Below are 18,694 nucleotides of genomic sequence, written 5' to 3' on the forward strand. Positions count from 1 at the left end.
AGCATCAGTCCTTCCAATATTCAGGACTGATTTCCTTTAGGATTGACTGGTTTGATCTCCGTGCTGTCCAAGGGACTCTCAAGTGTCTTCTCCAACACCACAGTTCAAAAGCATCAGTTCTTTAGTGATCAGCCTTCTCTATGGTCCAATGCTTACATCCATACGTGACTACTAGAAAAACCATGGCTTTGACTATACGGACCTTTGTCAGCAAAGTGATGTCTCTGCTTTTTTAATACGCTAAGCTCATCACAGCTTTCTTTCCAAGAAGCCAGTGTCCCAACACAACAGCAGAGCAAGTCTTTCTGTGGCCCCAGGACACCGTGGGATGTGTCTCCATCCAGACCTCAGCCTCCCCACCATTTGGGAAGCTCGGATATGAACTCAGGTCTGAAGGATTCTGAACACAGTGCTCTTCACTGCTCTGCTACTCAGACCATCACCTCCTCTGGGCCACTGGCTCCCACCCGGGCATCCCTGAATGCTCTTCTGAGCATGAGCTCACATCCAAAATGCACAGAACCTATTCAGACCACGCGCTGGTGAGGAATTACAGCCTCGAGTGACTGGGAACTTCCCACACGCAGGCACTGCACCGAGTTCTTTCACGTGAGGTGAACACTATGGTTTCCCTCACTTTACACACTAGAAAACCCAAGCATAAAGAGAATGAGTAATTTTTTCACACTCCAAGCTGGGAAGGGTGAAGCTGGGACTGCACCCCAGCCTTGCCAGGCCGAGCCCATGCTGTCTAGCACCCCAAGCACGATCAGTGGGCCCAGAAGCTGGACTTGGGCAGAACCTGGGCTGAGTCAAGCACAGAGCAGAGCGTGCACATTACAGCAGTTCATCCACTGGTGCCTCATGTTAAAACTAACAACAGGAACAGTTCCGACCTTCAGACTGGTCTCTGAGAAACCGGTGGGCCTTGATTCCACAGGCCAGGAGGTGGGCATAAGGACAGGCAGATTCTGTAGGGAAGGCTGGCGGAGACAAAAATGCCACCTTGCCAAAGGTACCCTCTTCCAAGGCAGCTGCCATGGCGACCGCCCCCCCCCAGAAAGACCCCCTTCACCATGCAGCCCTTTTCCTGGGCAGCAGCAGCCAGGAATCCACCCATCCCTGCAACCCAATCCACCATGGCATGGAGGGGGTTCTAGGCCACAGCTAGCCAGGCAAATGTGGCTGAGAGCCATTATGCTGCAAGGTTGTATCTGCATTAACCTGCCAGGTTTTGATAAAATTGGTCACTTGCTGGAGTCACCAGAGAATAGTTATGACTCCGTATTTGCTAACCTCCATTTTCCTTGCTCTCTGCCAATCCTTAACTCACTGTCTGCCTGGCTTCCTCTGAGCCCTGGGCTGATGCTCTTGCGGCCCCGCTGGCAGAAACGAGCAAAGCCGCAGTTCTACCCTCAGTTATCAACAGCATTTGGAAATGTGAATCTTCAAAGACTGTGCTCACCAGGCAAAACCCTGGCTTTGGGGGAAGTGGTTACACCGCAGAGCAGGCACCGTGGTAACCACCTCCCCTCCTTGGTACGCCCTCCTTGGCAACATGCCTGCATTTGGCCAGATACTGTTCCGCTTCGGTGCGTCTCTCCTTCATTCATTCATGCTCCACTCACTCAGCACATATTTATTGTGTAGATAGTACGTTCCAGGCGTGGGGATTACAACAGGGTCTCTCAGGATGCAACCCTCCAGAACCAAGTGAGCATAAACTCTTTCTCTGCCCTGGTGTGTTTAAAGACCTTTGCGGGGAGGCCAAGGAAGGAAACCCACCTGGGCGTGTAAGTAGTAGGAGGGAGAGAAGATAAGAAGAAAAGGAACTAAAGACAAATAGAACTGCAATTAAATGTTCAACTGTAGCAGTCTGTTAAATAATAACAGTAATACTGATATTATTATTTTAAAACTATCATATATGTGTGTGTGTATATGTGTGTGTGAGAGAGAGAGAGATGAATAATACAATAAAAATAATTATTTAATGTTGTTAGGATCCAAAATTGGCAGGGTAAAAGAAAACACACCAAAAAATCAAAGGAATTAAGTTAACAATCCCGGAATGCTAGGTTTGAACTGGAAAGACCAACACCGTACTGGTCGTGCTTCCACCGGATACAGTGGCCTAAGGGACGATCCTAAAACCTCAGAGGCTCACGGTGACAAGCAGGTCATTAGAGTGACTGCAGTTCAGCTGATCTCTGCTGGAACCACCGGGCTGTACCAAGTTGCGCTGGAATTCGGGCTTTGGGTCGGGGTCATGTCACCTTCCACATCCTCATCTGGGGACTCAGGCTAAAAGCACAAGAGCAATGGGTCCCTCAGAGAGAGTGGAAATTCTGAGAGGGCTGGTGAAGCTTCCTGACTTTCAGCGGCTCAGCTCACCACTGGCGTCCCATCAATTGTGCCCACGTCACCAGTGTGGCCCAAAGTCCAGGGGTGGGGAAATATACACCACCAGCAGGAAAGCCATGATAAGGATGAGGAGGGAATAACATCGCCCGTCCAATCATCCAGTCATGAACTCATGACTTTCAGTTTTAAAAAATAAATATCTCCTAGCCCCACCCACCAAAAAGGCCTAAAAGCATCGGCAGTCCAATCGCAATGAAAATGCTCTCCCCCCGGGGCTGTGGTTTCTAAACACTGTTCTCCACTAAAAGAAACCAGGACCCCTGAGGGACTGCCTGACTCCAGGTCTTCAGCAGGAAACTGGTTTATCTTGTATCAAGGAGCAAGGAATTTCTCAAAAAATAATGGGATCATGTTAAAAGGATACAGGAGATGACATGAAAGGGCTCCCATTGGTTAAAGACAGGATAATTTACGCATTATACTTTATACAGTTATACTTTGGCCACCTGCTGTGAAGAGCCAACTCATTGGAAAAGACCCTGATGCTGGGAGAGATTGAAGGCAAGAGGAGAAGGGAGCAGCAGAGAATGAGATGGTTAGATAGCGTCACTGACTCAACGGACATGAATTTGAGCAAACTCCAGGAGATTGTGGAGAACAAGGGAGCCTGGTGAGTGGCAGTTCATGTGGTCACAAAGACTCGGACACAACTCAGCGATGGAATAACAATTTATGCATACAACTGACTGAAGGGATTCCCAGCCCCACCCGAAGCCTATGGAATCAGAATCTCCAGGCACAAAGGCTAGGCATCTGGATTTTTTTTTTTTTTTTATGGAGCTCTCAACTGATTCTGAAGCACAACCAGGATTGCAAGGCACACGTTTCCTGACCTTCTGGGAATCCAGATCACCCAGGGTGCCCATCTCACTATCAGGTGCCAGCCTCTGCTCCCTGCAAAGTCTCATCTACATCACACTGACACGTGTCCCTTACTCTTTTGCTTCCGACTCTGGGGTGGTCCAGCTGTAACGTGGCAGACATCATCAAGGGGAAAGGTTCCAGTTTTCAGTCTGCTGACAACAATAACAAGAGCAGAGAAGCTGGGACAGCTCCCAGGGTGCTCCTTTTAACCACGGCTTTGACAATGACAATGAGGAAAAAACTTCTGTTTTTAGCTAACATATCACAGATCTAAAACGGAGAAGTTTGGGGTTTCTCCAGATACCTCGCAGCAGATCATTCTTAATCCTCACTTGGCAGCAGAATCAGCTGGTAAGCTTCTACAAAACAGGGCTGACCGTGTTCTGGACTCTAACCCAGAGGCTCAGATTCCACGGTCTAGGGTGGAGTCTGGGTACCCAGTGTTTCCAAGGCTGCCCAGGTGATTCTGATGCACAGCCGTGCTTGAGAACCACAGCTCCAAGCGCATCTTGAAAGCAAAACTTGACAGCAAAACTTAATGTCTTGTCACAACTTGACACGAGATATGCCCTGGATGAAGCACCTTCTGAACTGGAGTCCAGGCACCCAGTGTTTCCAAGGCTGCCCAGGTGATTCTGATGCGCGGCTGTGCTCGAGAACCACAGCTCCAAGCGCGTCGTGAAAGCAAAACTTAATGTCTTGTCACAGCTTGACACGAGATCTGTCCTGGATGAGGCACCTTCTGAACTGCAACGCGCTGGGGAAAGTCTCAGTCCGCTCCTGGCCCTGCCTCTTGAGAGCCCCCCACCCCTCCCCTCCTACAATCGGCCCGAGCAGCCATGCCTGCATCCCTGGGCTCACCGCAGACTGGGCGGCCCTCCTCGACGTTCAGGGCAGAGAATAAAGCTCCGAACGTCTACACAGCTCCAGGTCAAGCCAAAGCAGAGAACGTGAGCAGAGAGCTAATAATAATTCAGCTGAGGCAACTGTCGAGCAACTACTCCCCCAACAGGCTCCAGGGTGTAGTGCGCTGAGTGGGTGTTGGTTTTTGTTTTAATTAGAAAGAATGTGTAATCCCCACATTAGAAGAAAATAGAGAAAGACTTAAGTCAGCCAGTTCAAAAAATCAAACATAGTTCTGCCCCCCCAAACTTAATGAATAAAACACACACACACAAATACAAATCACTGCCACGTCCTCACACAAGTGCTGGGCACAGCTAGCAATACTACTTTCCCCTTGATTTATAGTGGGTTAGACGCCAGCTCTAGGAAGGCCTGGATCCTTTGTCTGGCTTTGTATTAAAATACGCTGTTTTCTCAAAGTCTTAACAACACCACACTGTCAGAAGAAGGGCATCCTGTTAAGAGTGTTCTGAGGACTTCCCTGGTGGCCCAGTGGACAAGACTTCACCTTCCAATGCAAGGAATGCAGGTTCGATACCTAGTCAGGGAACTAAGACCCCCACATGCCATGAGGCAACTGAGCCCAAACGCCACAACTGCTGAGCCTGCACACCGCAACTAAGGAGAAGCCTGTGCACCACAGCAAAGGGCCCGCGTGCCGCGACAAAGACCTGACCCAGCCAAAAATAAATAGGTAAATCAACAAATCAATAATTAAAGAGTGTTCTGGAATTCATACCGTGGTTTCGACATGTCCCCCGACCCACACCCCTCTTCTCTGAAATCTGCACCCCACTCACAAAAGCTGGGTCCGCTCAGCTGTGCGCGCTCGTCCTGGCCACACACTCCTGAGCTGAGTCACTGAACCAGTTCTGGACACGGGACTCAGCAGGGCTGGACTGAGACGGGCTGGGCCCGATCTGGAAGGTGGCTTCCACAGACATTGCGCAAATGCGGGCCCTTTGGAGAGGCCAGGTTGGATCACAGGGGCAGACAGAACAGGGCAGGAGAGAGGGGAGAGGGGAAGGCAGAGGCGAGGCAGAAAGCAGGGAGAGAGCTTGCGTCCTGCTCGGCTCTGTAGGCTGCCGGAACTCCAGGCCCACAGGTACAGAAAGTGCCCCCTTTACGCTCGTAAATTCTTCCTCTGCCTATTCAGCTACTTGAAATGAATTTCTATCACTTGATAACAAAACCAGAACTGGGACTAAAATAACTGTAAAGCCATGTTATCAACTGCTAGACATTTCCAGGCATTTTTCGAAAGACTAAATTCAACTTTTTTTCTCTTTATTGAATATGCTGTTTCTAAAAATATATGTATGCTTTTAACGTAAATACGTATACATTTTTGCTGCAGCAACTGGCTTCAAAATCAGAAACAAGGCAACCACCAGAATTTGGGGTCAACAGAAAGAAAGCTCCCTAAGGAAATGTTCCTTCCCATCTCCATCTTGAACAGTGAGTGTCTCCAGCAGGGGTTGCCCGGGAGAAGGCCAGGCCTTAGACTCAGGTATGGAGGCCAGCCGTGGGCACTGACTGCCCCCAGCCGTGGGCACTGACTGCCCCCAGCCCTGACAGAGAGGGCCAGACACGGTGCCATCCTCTGGAAAAATCCAAACAGCAGGCTCAGAGGATGAGCCCCTTCGAGAATGGGATTCCTGGATGCTCTCTTTGATGGGGGCTTAAATCGATAACATGCGTTTATAGAGACTTCAAGAGAGAAACCAAGAAACTTAGTCCCTCTAATGGGACAAAATCCTCCCTCCCCGCCCGAGCACTGCTAGTACAGAGGACAGGACAAGTACAGACCTCCGGCTGGATGGCTTTAAACACGGGTATGTCCATTAGCGTGATCTGGCTCTGCAACAAAAGAGAACTGGGGTTAGAAGACACTAGAAACCAAAAACAGCTGCCATGTGACTTTGAAACTCTACAGAATAATAACACATTCTGAGAAGTCACACTTTCCCCCTTGAAATAAAAATCAAGATAAAGTAAAAAATTGGGTAGACTTTGAAAACACCTCTCCCATCCCTTCCTTCTTTATAAATCTTGATCCACACCCTTCCTTCTTGAAGGTGAGATGGACTCCCAATTTAGGGATTGATAATAGTAGCTTGGAGGGTACATTTTTTAGTTTGGATATTTTCATTCTATTTGAGCTTTTGTTTCAAGTTTAAGTTACTTCTACAACTTAAAAAAAGTTGCAGACACAATATTATAAGTTAGAATGTTAAACAGAGACACTCTCTATTACTCTAAAGTGATTTTTTTTTAAATTGTGGCTTATAGAAAGTGTACATTTCTTTTGAAGCCTAAGCCACCTCTAAATTATATGGTGGAGTCCCATTTGAGACGCCCCCACAGACCAGTGTTGGATCACAAACTGTTTATTCCACCAGCCCAGAATGAGAGAACTACAGAATTTGAGAGCAAGCATTTGGAAACTTTTATAGCGATCCCCATGACATTTTTGTTATATATATTTTTAAAGCGTTAGTCCTTTGCTGTTGTTCACTCTTAGTCGCTAAGTCATGTCCAATTCTGCGACCCCATGGATTGCAGCACACTAGGCTTCCCTGTCCTTCACTCTCTCCCAGAGTTTGCTCAAACCTATGTTCATCGATTCAGTGATTCCATCCAAATATCTCATCCTCTGTCGTCCCTTTCTCCTCCTGCCCTCAATCTTTCCCAGATTCAGGGTCTTTTCCAATGAGTTGGCTCTTTGCATAAGATGGCCAAAGTACTGGAGCTTCAGCTTCAGCATCAGTTCTTCCACTGAATATTCAGATTTGATTTCCTTTAGGATTGACTAGTCTGACTCCTTGTTGTCCAAAGGACTCTTAAAAGAGTCTTCTCCAGCACCACAGTTCAAAAGCATCAATTCTTCAGTACTCAGCCTTTTTTATGGTCCAATTCTCACGTCCCTTCATGACTACTGACTGGAAAGAAAAGAAACTGGTCTTTTATCAAACCTAGCTTGCTGCTGCTGCTGCTGCTAAGTCGCTTCAGTCGTGTCCGACTCTGTGCGGCCCCAGAGACAACAGCCCACCAGGCTCCCCCGTCCCTGGGATTCTCCAGACAAGAACACTGGAGTGGGCTGCCATTTCCTTCTCCACACTAAGAAGCACTAATTTTGTCCACACAGAAAACACACATCTAGTTAAAAGGCTGTTCCTATCGCTATAAGCTCATCAGGTGATGGTAAGAGAAGGTGTCATTGCTGACAGTTTTGCAGGCCAAGGCATGGCCTGGGCTGCCTTCACATGGCCTATACCTCTCTCCAGATGCCACGTGGGAAGCCAGGACACAGTCAACAGACGCTTCTGTGACAGGCCAGGGCAAGGAGAGCTGAGAGCTCCGGATGCCCATGAATGAGAGAAGACACCTGTCCACTGTCCACAGGGCATCTGGGAGGACACAGTGCAGTGAACAGATGTGGGCTCTGGAATTCACAGGGCTCAGCGTGTGTCTGGACACCATCACTTAACAGCAACATTCTCTTTGACACATGACTTTTAACTTCTCCCGGTTTCAGCTGACACATCTAGAAAATGGTGACAACCATCCCTGTCTTATAGGATCACTGTGAGAATTCAAGACAAGAGGAGCAGAATGCCTGGCACCTAATTGGTACTCTCTCTATATACGTATATGTGTGTACATATATGACTGTGTGTGTGCGTTCACAGGTGCCAGGCATTCTGTACCTCTTGTCTTGCATATTCACAAAGATTATATATTTATATGCTTATGTATCATAATTTTTGGCAAAAGGGGAGTCAAATAGATGGGTTCATGTTCTGGTATATGGTTCCTGCCCAAAACACCAGATAGGAAATAATGGACTATTAACATGTTTGAACATCCATGTTTCAAAGCTGCTCTAAAAAATATTTAAAGGAGGCTGTTATATTGTCATGAGAAAAAAGCCTCATATCAAGAATTTCTTTTTTTTTGAAAGTCGCTCAGTTGTGTCTGACTCTTTGCAACCTCATGGACTATACAATCCATGGAATTCTCTAAGCCAGAATTCTGGAGTGGGTAGATGTTCCCTTCTCCAGGGGATCTTCCCAACCCAGGGACTGAACCCAGGTCTCCCACATTGCAGGCAGATTCTTTACCAGCTGAGCCACAAGGGAAGCCCAAGAATTTTGGAGTGGATAGCCTTCCCTTCTCCGGTGGATCTTCCCAACCCAGGAACTGAACCAGGGTCTCCTGCATTGCAGACAGATTCTTTACCAACTGAACTATCAGGGAAGCCCTGATGTCAAGAATACATTGGAGAAAAATAGCAACACACGTGGTATGTCAACTGTAACCACAATCCAGGGCTTAGGTAGAATTCTGGTCACCTCTGGGCACAACTGAAAGGTGACCCAAGATCAGTGGATTTCTGGGAAGCATGGGATGCATCCCAAAGCATACCATCCCCGGGGCTGAGCAGGACATGAAAATAAACAGGTGGCTTTGTTCCCCCAAGGGGCTGGGGCTCGTCACGGGCACTGAGGTGAAATGCTGCCGCTACTGGAAGCTCAGTAGTGACATGGATGGCAACGCAGAGTCCAAGCAGTTCCACCTCTGGGTCCATCCACCGAAAGCAAGCCAGCCGTGGACATCAGCACAGAGTGAGTGACTACTGCTTGGTGAAGCCTGCGGGCCTGTGTGTCTGAACCAGAGATACAGGGCCCAGGGCTCCATCCCAGGTGCAAACAGACTGGCATTTCTCCTGCCAGACTCAAGGAGATTGTTGGCCAAGTGCTCCTCACACATGGATTAATTCTGCCATCCTGGGGAGCAGAAAGACCTCGTGAAAACATAAGATTTGAGCTGAGAGCTCAGAGGGCCTTGGAAATCTCTCCCGCAATTCAAGTTTACTCCCAATCTGGAAGAACTGGCAGGATGTTTGCAGTGTCATTTAGAAAAAGAACCAAAAGTCTGCTAATGTGAAAATGAGAAAACTTCCTTTCAATCCTGCCATCAGTTCTAGGGTTTGCTACATGAATTTCCAAATCATGTATTAAAACAGTGACTTTACGTTTCATAGTTTTTCAGATGGTTCAAGTTTCAAATATTATTATCCTTGCTCAGACCATCAGTCAAAAATGTGCTTATTTCATTCAAGATAAACCAGAAAAACCAGAACAGAGGTCACCAGGCTGAAAATAGACTGGTTGGTCCCAAACACACCATCAGAAACTATTCAGAAGAAGCTCTCCCATTTCTATATTCTCAGTTCTGGCCCAAAAGGATGCAGTGTCCAGAGCAAGAATACATTGATAGATAGGTAACATCATTGGGGTATAAATTACATGTCATTTTACTACAAAGCCGAACACATGTAGCAAGGTTGAGTAAGGTTTTGAGTAATCCTCCCTTTGAAGCTGGAGCACTGCAAGGCAGGTAGTTTTACCGAAGGGAAGGGTGTGTGTAGGAGTGGGGACTTGCAGGGCAAGATCAGGGTCCTATCCCTTTTCACAGCTAGTCCCCAGGCTCCTAGGAGTGTGGCACAGCCTCGACAGGAACAGGAGACAATGAGGCCCTCTGGTTCCTGCTGTCATGGGAGCATGTGCCTGTGATGAGAACACACATCACCATCTCACAGGTCTCATGACAAGTCTCTTAATGGCCTCTCCTTGTTTTTGAAAATAAAGCCTTCATACAGGATGTCCACTTCATGCAGTGCCGAAGAATTGATGCTTTTGAACTGTGGTGTTGGAGAAGACCCTTGAGAGTCCCTTGGACTGCAAGGAGACCCAACCAGTCCATCCTAAAGGAAATCAGTCCTGAATGTTCATTGGAAGGACGAATGTTGAAGCTGAAACTCCAATACTTTGGCCACCTGATGCGAAGAGCTGACTCATTTGAAAAGACCCTGATGCTGGGAAAGATTGAAGGTGAGAGGAGAAGGGGATCACAGAGAATGAGATGGTTGGATGGCATCACCGACTCAATGGACATGAGTTTGAGTAAAGTCCAGGAGTTGGTGATGGACAGGGAGGCCTGGTGTGCTGCAGTCCATGGGGTCGCAAAGAGTTGGACATGACTGAGTGACTGAACTGAACAGGATGTCCAGAGTACAGGAGCTCCAACACTCTGGCCACCTAATGTGAAGAGTCAGCTCACTGGAAAAGACCCTGATGCTGGGAAACACTGAGGGCAAAAGGAGAAGGAGGGCAGCGGAGGATGAGAAGGTTAGATAGCATCACCGACACAAACGTGAGCAAGCTCCAGGAGATGGTGAAGGACAGGAGCCTGGCGTGCTGCAGTTCGTGGGGTCGTAAAGAGTCAGAATGATTGACAGACTGAGCAACAGCAACAGGATGTCCAGTTAAACTGGTCGCCTGGCAACAACTTCCTTCACCCTAACCCCTTCCCCCATCTCCTTCCTCCTAGTCCAGGCTCCTTCCTCTAGTCCAGTCCTAGAAATCCAGGCTTTTTAAAGAAACGGCCAATCTCCACATATTACAGGACAATTCTCTGGAGATGCGGCCTTCAGGACGAAGAGACCTAGCAGAGTCCATCACAATATGGCCCTAAAGCAAGAGAGCAAGGTGGTTTTCTGTGGATAAGTGACAGCAAATCAGCCAAAAAGAAAACAAACTGGTTTCTACATATGCTGAACGTATGTTTTCCCTCTAATGGTGGCTGACTAAATCCCCTCTTCCCAGCCACAAGCTTAGTACAAGGAAGGCTCCCTGCTCCACCCACACTGGGTCCAAATAAACAAAAACGTTGTTGGCAGAAACAGTGGGCTGTCTTATAATAAAAAATATCTATAAATTTGCATTGAGATCACTCCGAATGAGCCTTAGGATGGCTTCAGGGAACAAAAAGCAATCGGCTGCAAAGATGGATGCTCTCCTCCTAGAACTGCTGTGTCTGACAATTTTAGAATCTTGTGTCAAGGAAATGCAAATTAAAGAGGAAGACACCATTCGTGGTCCAACAGCCATCACAACTAATGGGGCTATGAGTTGCTCTGTTCTTTTTGCAAAGTAATCTGATAGTAACCCATTAAAAACATTAACATTTAATTTCATTTTTAATGTCAAACTTAGAAAAAATCTACAAGAATAACATGATAAACTCTATAACCTTTCACCTCGCTTCACTACTGATATTTATTAACATTTGGCCTCATTTACTTTATTTTTATGTACATAATTATATAAGTATATAATTTTTTTCTGAACCATTTGAGAGTAAAATGCAGCTATTATGACTCTTCACCTTTTAATCCTTCAGCAGTTGATTTCCCAAGAACAAGATGACCCTCTTACATAATAAGATTATTACACTCAAGAAATTTATTGTTGTTACATCAGTATTATCTAATATACAGTCACATTCAGAATTTTCAAATTATCCCAATCCTGTTTTTTATAGCAATTTTTTCTTCATCCAGGATCAAGCATTATGTTTAGATATTATCTCCTATAAGGTGAAATGCGTATACTGTCAACTCAGCAATCCCAACACCTACAGAAAGAAAAGCACTGGTTTATAAGAAGACATATGGAGAAAGATCTACATTTAGATACAGAGATGAATATAGATGTTTACTGAACCATTATTTGTAGTAGTAAAAATATGCAAGTAATCTCAAAGACCATCAAAAAAGGAACTTTTTGGAAAAAATTATGGTACATCCAGACTCTGGGATACTATGCAGCCTTAAGAACAGAGGATTAAATTTATACATACGATCTATTGATAATAAAGACAAGTTCCAGCACTGCTTTTTGTTCAGCTTTCAGCCACTGGGGAGAAAGCCTGAGATCTAGCTACAGAGCACCCCCACTAGAACAACTACAACCTCCGAAAGGAGTTTAACCCTTTTTACTGTAAAATGACACATTAACAGAAAACCACGCTAAACAAATGCATGGTTTGATGACTTACTGCGAGGCGAACACTTTAAAACCGCCACCCACATTAAGAAACAGCCACTCCAATAGATGGATACATGGGCCCAAACGTGTGTTATACACGCACAACAGAATATTATTTGACCTAAAAGAGAAAGGAAATTCTGACACATGCGACTATATAGGTGAACCTCAAAGACATTATGCTAAGCGAAATAAGCTACAAAAAGACACTGTATGGTTCCATCTACGTGAGAACCCTGCAGTAGTCACATTCACAGACACAGAAAGTAAGTGGTGGAGGTTGCGGGGATGAAGAGTTGTTTAAGGGGTACAGAGTTTGGGGCCGTCAAGATGAAAACAGCTCTGAAGATGGGCTGCATGGTACTGTGGATGTACTTAACACAAATGAACCGTACACTTAAGATGGTTGAGATGGTCATGTTTGTGTTACATATAGTTCTCCATGATTAAGAAAAAAAAGAGGAGTCACCCCAGAGTTCCTCCATGTGCCCTGTCCCAATCACAAGTCCCTCCCTCCTGTGAAAAGTAACCACTATCTTGACTTCCCTCAAGTTCCTCTATAATTTTATCACCCAAGTAGTCTACCAAGACTACTTGGTATTGGTATTGACCATTCCAGGTTGCCTCATAGTATAATGTTTCAATACGTAGGCTTGAATCTTTTATTTTGTGACCATCTTCTTAAATTATAGTTTAATTACCTGTTCAGTTTCCCTGTATTTTATTCTCCTCTTTCAGGGATTTATATTATGTTGGGTATGTTGGTATATGTATCCGATGTTGGGTCTTCTTTGCCTATCATTAATATTTATCGCTATTTTTCAAGGTCTTCTTATCTCTTCATTTATTTTGATCTTAAACTTTTTCCTCCCTTAAGGCATTTTCTGTTATGTTTATCTATTCTTGTGCTCAACTTTCATTTTCAAAATAAGTTTTATTTCCAGTGTTTTCCTAACTCTGCCACCTCATTTCTGAAATTTATATATGTCAGATTTATGTTGTTCATGACTCACAGTGTGATCTTAACTTCTTCTCTTAGCTAATTTTGAAACAGAAAGTTACAGTTTTCATCTGTTTTGTGGCATGTCTCTCTGGCAAGCTTTCATTATCTACAGGATTCTCTCCTTACTCTTTTTTTTTCTTGTAATAACTGAAAAACTTGACATCAGTAATTTTCGGTAGCTTTCCGAACTTCATATAGCTTTTCTTTTACTTTCATGTCATCTTCAACAACAGGCAGCTGCTTTTTGAGATTCCACACACACACAAACACAAATTCATTTAAACCTCCCTTTTCCTTAACTGTAACTTTCCCTATCCTGATCATCTTTGGTCTACTCCCAAGCTGAATTCCTTTTTGGTACAGACCCTTGTTCTGGAAGTAAGCCCTGGCTGACTGGTTTCAAGAGCTCTTAAGGGTTGGTTCACAGATCTCTTCTAGCCGTCCATTATCTGAGTGGTCAAAATTCCTCTCAATTTCAGTTGCTATTCTCACGTTGACCTGCTGAACTTTCCGGTGAATTCCCGTTGGAAATTTTGGGGTTCTTCTATCCCCTAGTCTGTCAAATGCCCCAGTACGTACTTCTGCTTTCTTTAGACTGAAGCTGATGCTCTGCAGGGCTTGTTGACACCAGTGGCATATCCTCAAGCTACTGGTATTTGAGATTTGATAGGGATAACTTAACACCCAGTTTTACTGTAAATACTGCTCATGGGTTTGAGGGTTTGCTATCTAGCTGTTATGGATGTTTTTATGTGGGGATTCAGGGAGAATAAAGAACTATGCTGCTGCCACTGCCATCTTCCCAGAATCACTCAAGTGATTTTTTTTTACTGGACTCTTGGGACTGGCTTTTTTCTTTCTTTCGTATTATTAGACAGGAAACTAAATACCAGGTGGTCTGGTTCAGTTCCAACACCTGGCAACTCCAATGCTTCCCCAAAGACCAAAGACTCCAGGGGACCTGGCTTCACATCTAAGCTGAGGACATACTGGCTCTGGCAGGAGCAGCCAATTTTTAACACTGAGCTCTCAGAGCACTCACCGCCCTTCCCTTCAGTCTTCCCAGCTTGGGGCAGGTGGAGCAACACTCTAGGGCTGAGACTAGAAAACCGGGCCCGCAGTCTTGCCGAGGGGTCCTGCTGGACAATGCTGTTCTGGGTGCAGCCTGCACCCAGTCGCTCAGTTGTGTTCAACTCTTTGCGGCCCTGTGGCCCCATGCATCCACCAGGCCCCTCTTGTCTGTGGAATTTTCCAGGCAAGAATACTGGAGTGGTTGCCACTTCCTCCTCCAGGAGATGCTTTCAACCCAGGGATCGAACCCGAGTCTCCTGAGTCTCTTGCACTGACAGGTGGATTCTTTACCACTAGCACCACCTGCGAAGCCCCTTCTCTGCTATTCCATGTGGCGAGTAACTGCAAAGGGATTTTTTTGTTGTTGTTTGGCTGTGCTGCACGGCTTGCCTAATGTCAGTTCCCCAGCTGGGAGACTGAACATGGGCCACAGCAGCGACAGCCCAGAATCCTAACCACTAGGCCAAAGGGAACTCCCAAGCAAAGGGACTTTTAAACCTCATTGTTACTTCGTCCTTTTCACGAAGCAAGGGAAAAAAAAATAATCAAAAATACAACAAGCAAATAAAAGCAAATAGATTATAGAAGCTACGCCATCAGCCAGCAAGGTCCATGACGTCTTCTAGAGGAGACAGAGGCACTACAGCCTGATGCCTGAGAGGACAGACTAGCTCTGCACCGCCCAATACAGTGCTCACTGGCCACACGTGGCTACTGAGCATCTGAAGTGTCGCCAGCACGCCAACTTCAGAAGACACATTGAGCTTTGAAGATTTAATGTGAAAAAATAACGCAAGGTACCTCAATAATTTCATGTTGCTTACAGATTGAAGTGACATTTTAGACATACTAAGTTAAATAAAAAATATTTTTTAAACAATTTCACCTTTTTAATGTGGCTATTAAAAATTTTTTAATTGCATATGTGACTCAGACTGTATTTCTGTTGGTCTAAGAAATTAAAGGCTGGTCTAAGAAATCACTTCCTAGGTGGTGCCAGTGGTAAAGAATCTGCCTGCCAATGCAGGAGATGCAAGAGTCTCAGGTTCGATCCCTGGGTCAGGAAGATCCCCAGGAGGAGGAAATGGTAACCCACTCTAGTGGTCTTGTCTGGAAAATTCCATAGACAGAGAAGCCTGGTCGGCTACAGTCCATGGGGCTGCAAAGAGTCGGACACAACTGAGCTACTGAGCACACACACAGGATGCCGGAAGTCCTGGTTTTAAAGCCCAGACAGACAGTGCCGCTTACTATTCACGTGAAGGGGTGACTTTCCTCTCTACGTATTCACCTGCTCACCAATATACAGGGAATAATAAATAGACCTAATTTGCAAGCCTGTTGTGAAAACTAAGTTAGATTAATGCATGTAAACATTTAGTACAAGACCTAGACAAAGCAAGTGCTCCAAAGTGGAAGCTGCCCTTGTTATCATCACCTAGCATCATGTGAGAAACCAGAAGATGAAGGTTTCAGACCTGGCTCTGCCCACATCTGGTTCTATGATCCAGGTTTAAAAAAAAAATCTCTTAGATCCTCTATTTCTTTCTTAGAAAGTCAGGAGCTAATAATCTGCCTTATTGAGTTGTTCTAAGGACTGAATTCATCTCATCAACATGTATTTACTGAGTACCTACTATGAGTGGGGCACCGTTCTGGGCAATGGGGAGAGAGCAGTGAAGAAGTCAGATAAAGTTCCTGTTCTTTGGGAGTTGGCATTCTAGTGGAGAAGGGCCATGTGAAACACTATTACAGAATGTAATGTCTGGAGAGATACGAAGGAAACAGAGCAGGGTCAGGGCAGAGCTGTAGAGATGCTACCTCAGCGGGTAAAATGCCTCTTCCAGGGCTGACATCTTAAGAGAGATGGTGAGACGTGTGGGAAAGCGCCATTAGGACAGAAGGAAGAAGCAGCACCGGGCCCCGGGGCAGGGGGATGTCGGGTGAGCCTGGAGAAGAAAGCTGCAGCCAGTGTGTGGCTGGATAGCAAGGAGGGGCACGAGAGGAGGCTCGGCCAGACCCCGGGGCACCGGGGGCCTTGAGAGGAAGGCCAGGTCTCCTAGTACGAGCGGACCTCTAGAGAGTTTCACACAGGTTCTAAAAGGCTCCCTCAGACACACTGAGAGGCGACCCACGTGTGGGGCTCAGCGCGGGGCTTGCCTTGTTGCAACAAGGTAAACGTAGGAGCAAGTGATGGCAGAGCAAAGAGATGTGGCACACTTGGCTCCACAGGCCCCAGGAGGGCACAACCCTGTCAGAGCAAGGGGCCCTGGAATAAGCGGCCATGGTCAGCAACACCGGTGGCTCCCCAGAGACGTGCAGCGCGAGTCAGCACTTTGCAGTCGGGTCACCCCAGAGCCAGCGTCCTCCAACAACCCTCACAGTGCAAAAGGCAGACAGCAGGTCACAGCTCTATGAGGAGCCTGGTCTGCTCCTCTGACACGAAGCCCCACAGCCAGACCCACAGCAACACACTGGCTGGTGGGAAAACGATTCTGAAACATGTGTAATTACAAAATCCATTCAAATGATATTGTCTATCATTGTAGAGAACAGTCATTGTGAAAATATAGAAAGCACAATAAAAAGAAATTAAATTCCAATCTTCTAGACTCTTAACAACCAGAAACCACAGTCAGTAATATGCTTGGCTATATAGATATTCAGATACTTGTGAATATGTAAACATCAAATATTTTCTTATGCAAATATAAATATTTATGTGTTGTGCATGCTTTTTTAAAAACAGCACTATTCTCTATAACTTGTGTGGTAACCTGCTGCTTTTAACTTTTGTTGTTCAGTCACTCAGTCGTGTCTGACTCTTTGCGACCCCATGGACTGCAACACGTCAGGCTTCCCTGTCCTTCACTATCTCCCAGAATTTGCTCAAACTCATGTCCATTGAGGTGGTGATGCCTTCCAACCATCTCATCCTCTGTCGTCCCCTTCTTCTCCTGCCTTCAATCTTGCCCAGCAACAGGATTTTTTCCAATGAGTCAGCTCTTCGCATCAAGTGGCCAAAGCACAGGAGCTTCAGCTTCAGCATCAGTCCTTCCAATGAATATTCAGGGTTGATTTCCTTTAGGAAAGGTGTGACTGGCTAGCCAGGGTTTGACTGGCTCCTTTCACTTACTATTCATATGTATTGTATAAGCCTTCCAAGGTGATTAAATTTCACCTTGTTTTTTTTTTTTTACTCTTTCAAAGCCATTTATTATTTTGCTTTTATATAATTGTATAAAATATGCATCATACATTTCTTCCTTATTTCTTTTTCTAATTTTGATCTTCACACCAAGGCAACAAGTATTCAAATTAATTCTGTATACAGATAGGTATAGATAGATAGGTGTATAGATAGATAGGTGTATATAGATAGGTATATATGTAGGTTTTTCTACAGATAGAAAAACAAAAGTTTTTCTCCTCAAACAATTTTTCCAAATCAGGTATTAAAATACATCTTCTGAAAATATTTATAGGCACTTAAATTTTCAAGAATATTTACTGAAATATAGTTTACAATGCTGTGCTACTTTCAAGTGTGCAACAAAGTGATTCAGTTACACTTACACACACACACACACATTCTTTTTTTACACTCTCTTCCATTATAGGTTAATCTGAGACACTGAGTATTGTTCCCTGGGTGTCCTTTCTGATTATCTATTTTATATACAGTGTGCGCTCAGTTGTGTCCAACTCTTTGCAGCCCCATGGACTGCAGCCCGCCAGGCTCCTCTGTCTATGGAATTTTCCTTAATTTCTCCCCCCGCCCACCCAGATAGCATCCTTTTTTAATGCTCCATGGGATTCATGAAGTATTCATAAAGAACACTTTATTCAGCAATACTTGGGTTGTTTCCAAGTTGAGCAAACAACTGTGAGTGGTCATCACCATCCCACCCCCCACCCCCGAGCTTCCTGTGGCGGTGCCCAGCCTCCCACATCTGTTCTGACACTTACGGCAAACTCCTCGGGAGTCACTTTCAGGACATCGAAGACAACGGCGTCGTAGCTCTTGCTGGCATAGTCGCAGCTCTGGCCCTCCAGAGAGTCTGAGCTGCTGCTGCCCTGCGGAGGACAGGGAGAGATGGGGCCCCCTGAGCAGTCTGGCTGACTCCACCATCACTGACGCCCACACCTCAGAAGTGAGAGCGGCAGGACGGAACAATGATAAGCGCTTCTGCTGTTCAGTGCTGTACTCGATTCCAGGCACTGTGTTAAGCCCTTCATGTGCATAATCTAACTTAATTCTCATAACAGCTCTCTGATGATGCACTATTATTAGTACCATTCTACAGATAAGGAAGTAGAGGTCATGCCCCTTGCCCAGCATATCTCAGCCAGGAAAGTGAAGAGCCAGAGGCAAGCCCAGTCGCGAGTCTCCCTCAGTCACTCTACCCCAGCTGCTTCCGGCTGCCTGTGGGGTGACGGCTGAAAGATACAGCCCAGCCTTCACTCCTTAGGAGGCCTGAGGGGATCACCTGTTTTGTTACGTGTTTTTAAACATCACCTGCTTTCACCT

At 45.8% G+C, this 18,694-nt stretch overlaps 1 protein-coding gene across 9 annotated transcripts in view; it reads right to left on the reverse strand.

Moving 5' to 3' along the window:
- Positions 1 to 18,694, reverse strand: part of RALGPS1 (Ral GEF with PH domain and SH3 binding motif 1) — a 302,552-nt gene that overhangs the window by 247,656 nt on the left and 36,202 nt on the right. For all 9 annotated transcript variants that reach the window (XM_070378968.1, XM_070378975.1, XM_070378972.1 and 6 more), the window contains exons 4-5: positions 18,133 to 18,240; positions 6,004 to 6,054 (exon numbers count right to left, since the gene is read on the reverse strand). In XM_070378968.1, coding sequence (XP_070235069.1) covers positions 6,004 to 6,054; positions 18,133 to 18,240 — 159 coding nt within the window. The remainder of the gene's footprint in view (positions 1 to 6,003; positions 6,055 to 18,132; positions 18,241 to 18,694) is intronic.

Source organism: Bos mutus, chromosome 11 (assembly GCF_027580195.1).
Source record: "Bos mutus isolate GX-2022 chromosome 11, NWIPB_WYAK_1.1, whole genome shotgun sequence".
Taxonomy (NCBI): Eukaryota; Metazoa; Chordata; class Mammalia; order Artiodactyla; family Bovidae; genus Bos; species Bos mutus.